General features: G+C 56.0%; 1 protein-coding gene across 2 annotated transcripts in view; it reads right to left on the reverse strand.

Annotated features, from left to right (window-relative positions):
- Positions 1-3,378, reverse strand: part of LOC125024679 (ras guanine nucleotide exchange factor P-like) — a gene marked incomplete at its 3' end in the record, with an annotated part of 13,335 nt that extends 9,957 nt beyond the window's left edge. The window contains 1 exon segment of one of the 2 annotated variants that reach the window (XM_047612478.1): positions 2,746-3,378. In XM_047612478.1, the coding sequence (XP_047468434.1) occupies positions 2,746-2,839 (94 nt within the window). 2 annotated transcript variants of the gene reach the window in all.
- Positions 3,379-3,606: the final 228 nt, after the last annotated feature.

Raw genomic sequence — 3,606 nt, forward strand, 5'->3', positions numbered from 1 at the left:
GTGCTGACCCTGCCGCCACGTCTGACATCAAGGTCACGTGGGTGCCGCTGCTGTCCACCAAGAAATCTTCCTCCTTCTCTTCTCTCCCCCCCTATCTCAAAATATACAAATGACCGAATTTGAAATAGAGAAACGGACGCACTCAATCACTCACTACCTCCCCCTTAAAAACATGTTAACTAAGGAAAAATGTTATCAAAAGAAACCAACTACTGGAGAGAGCTTAAGAGGATCATGACAAGCAAGTAGGCGGGTAAGCAAGGGAGGAAAGGGAGGCTGAGGGAAGAGGAGATATTACTAAGGGTTTGTTTACGCGTGAATGAGATACAGTTTGATAGACTGATAGATGACAAGATAGACAGATAGACAAATAAATATAAAGAGAGAGAGGAGAGGAGATGGTGTTCCCTTCATCCGAGACTGGCTCACCGTACCTGTCGAGATCAGCTGATTTATCTGCCCCCTCCCCTCTCCGTCAGTTCACCTCACTCCCCCCTCCTAACCTTCACCGCAAGATCCCACACGAATAGAACGTTTGTTAACGCCGTTCCTGAATCCTCCCTCACTCGTTTCTCTACCATAACAATACACAACATGAACTAACATCATTTCGTTAACCTTTCCGCTGCATCGCACACACTAGACTGACTCATCCATACCTCCCTCGACTCTCTCTCTCTGTCTTACTCTGTCTTACTCTGTCTTTGTCAGTCTGTCTGTCTGTCTGTCTGTCGCTGCTGGTCCTGGTGCTGGTGCTGGTGCTGCTGCTGTTCCTCCTCCTCCCGCCCCCTAGGCCCCCCCTGGCCTCCCTTGCCCCCCCCCCCCGGGCTTCTACCGGCCCCTCCCCCGCCACCTCTCCCGGTCCAGAGAGCGACATTCCGCCGCTCCCACAACGGCGGTGGCGTCGGCCGCTCGCCGCCCGGTCGACTCCCGCGACCTCGCTCTCGTCCTCGGCGTTCTGGGGCGCCGGCGAGTGTGGGTCGAGTGCAGGTGGCGAGGCCCGAGGAGTGGGAGGGCAGCTGCCACCGCTGTTGCCGGGGTTCAGGCGTCGATGCCGGCGCGGCCCGACTGAATCGCGGCGACCGAGCCCGCACTTGGCGGCTCTCCTCGGCGGCCGGGATTTGAATGCGGGTTACCTTGTGGCAGCAACTTTCAGTCCGGCTGAATTTGGAGTCATTCAGGATCGCGTCACAGCATCATCGAACTGTGACGCACCACCTTAGGGAGGTGCCATACCAAGGTCTCGTGTGACGTGGGCATGGCATGCCACCCGTAGCAGACCGCCCCACCCCCTCCCCTCTCCCATTGGCCTCAAGGCCTTCCTCGCACCATGCCACCTCGCTCACAGACACAATGACACTCAAAGCCCACCGCTGTCCGCTGTCACACCCCGAGGTGCCCTCGCTCGCAAAAAGGCACAGCGTATGAAGACGTCCTCCGAGGGGCCGTTTTGCTCGGACGAGGCGAATTGGCGTGACGGGGAGGTGTGCCGTAACAAGTGGCACCATGATGATTTTTCTTGGGTGAAGGGGGGGGGGGTAGAGGAGGGGGGGGGGGTGATATGACAGGATGCAGATCCTCCTCCCTCCCACACGGGGACGAGCTGACCGGGTGTTACTAAGGTACGACGTTCAGCACGACCTTTAGCACTCCTCCCACCCTCCTTCTTCAGCCTCCCCTCGTTCTTATCATAGCCCTCTCCCCTTCCCCAAATCCCTCTCTATTCATGCCGTGTGACGTCATCGCATATACATGGTCATACACGCAGCCTCTTGTTATGTAAGGCAACAGCACTGCTCTTCTGACGCTTCAGGAGAAACAAAGGGAGATCTTGACGGAGGAAGGGCCCGAACACCCCTTGAATGGGCCACAGACGGAGAAATTTCCACACGGCTGGGGACAACAGGCTTCATTGTTGACCTACATGAACGCAGCAACGGGAGGACGTACTGGTGCTGGGCAAGGAACCCTCCGAGAGGTAGAGGAACTTGCGCTCTCTCTCTCTCTCTCTATGTCTCCCTCTATGTCTCCCTCTATGTCTCCCTCTATGTCTCCCTCTATGTCTCCCTCTATGTCTCCCTCTATGTCTCTCTCTATGTCTCTCTCTGTCTCTCTCTATGTCTCTCTCTATGTCTCCCTCTATGTCTCTCTCTATGTCTCTCTCTATGTCTCTCTATGTCTCTCTATGTCTCTGCCTCTCTCTCCTTTTCTCTTATTCTCCCCTTCTCTCCGTTGCTCTCCCTCTCCATTTTCCTCCCTTTTCCTCTCTCTCCTTCTCCCTCAGCAATACAGTATTTATATGCAAACACGTACGCAGGCACGCGCGAGGGTGCATACACACAGAGACGTAGAGCCCCACAAACAACAGATACTGTCACAGACAGTCAGGCAGACAGACAGAGTCACACTCGGACATAAGCACGCGCGCGACAAAACATACATACACACACACACACACACACACACACACACACACATACATACATACATACATACATACAGACATACACACACACACACACATACACATACACATACACATACGCGCACACGCACACGCACACGCACCCACACCCGCACCCCCGCCCCCCCACACACACACATACACATACACATACACACACACACACACACACACACACACACACACACACACACACACACACACACACACACACACACACACACACACACACACAGAGTAAAATGCCTCGAGTAGCGGCGTATCGGAGTGGCGTTCCTTACCGTCAGCGAGGTAGTTATAAATCCACTTCTTCTTCGGCGGATGACTCCACCTCTTCTCGCCCGAATCAAGCTCCTTGAGGCCCATCTTGACCATCGAGTCTTTCTCGAGTAGGAACGGCTGACACTTGATACAAAGGCACAAAGGCCAGGACAGGGCCTTTCTCCCCCCCAACGGACGGTTCTCTACACTTAACACTTAACGCTACCCGTTAATATCACACTTGTGTACCGCACTACACCCCACGCAACCCTTCATAAGGCCCGAGGCACGAGTTCCGGGGCGAAGGGCATGCTTGGTTGCCACGATAACAGCACGGCGGCCGAACAAGCTAGCGGCCTCACGGTCCACGTCTCCATGAGTGAGCTGGGCTAACTGCCAGCCGCCGCCACTCACTCCACACTGCACTGCTCATAGTAAGCGGCCGCCGCCTCTATCGCACGACCTTGGTGGCCCTGCTCGCACACACACTCACACACGCACACACGTCTCTACTTGGCCAGCCGCTGCACTCGTCTCTTCCACCCCGCGCACCGTCTGCCGTAACATCTGCTTCTGCACTATCAGCTGCCAGCGGGGAGGAGCTCCGCCTAGACCGCACGAGGGAGCGGGAGGAGTGAGGGCGCCGAGAGGAAGAGGGAGAGGGAGAGGGAGAGGGAGAGGGAGAGGGAGGGAGACAGGGAGGGAGAGGCCCTTGGCCACGCTGCTTACCACGCTGCCCAGCATACTGACTCATGGAGCACCTGAGTGTGTGTGTGTGGGGGGGGGGGGGGGGGGCATTTACATACAGACACACAAGAAGACGGGATTCTTTACGCAGACATCGGTGACCCCGAGCTACGAAGGTGGAAGAGGAGGCGGAG

Source organism: Penaeus chinensis, unplaced genomic scaffold (assembly GCF_019202785.1).
Source record: "Penaeus chinensis breed Huanghai No. 1 unplaced genomic scaffold, ASM1920278v2 CTG_3140, whole genome shotgun sequence".
NCBI classification, from domain to species: Eukaryota; Metazoa; Arthropoda; class Malacostraca; order Decapoda; family Penaeidae; genus Penaeus; species Penaeus chinensis.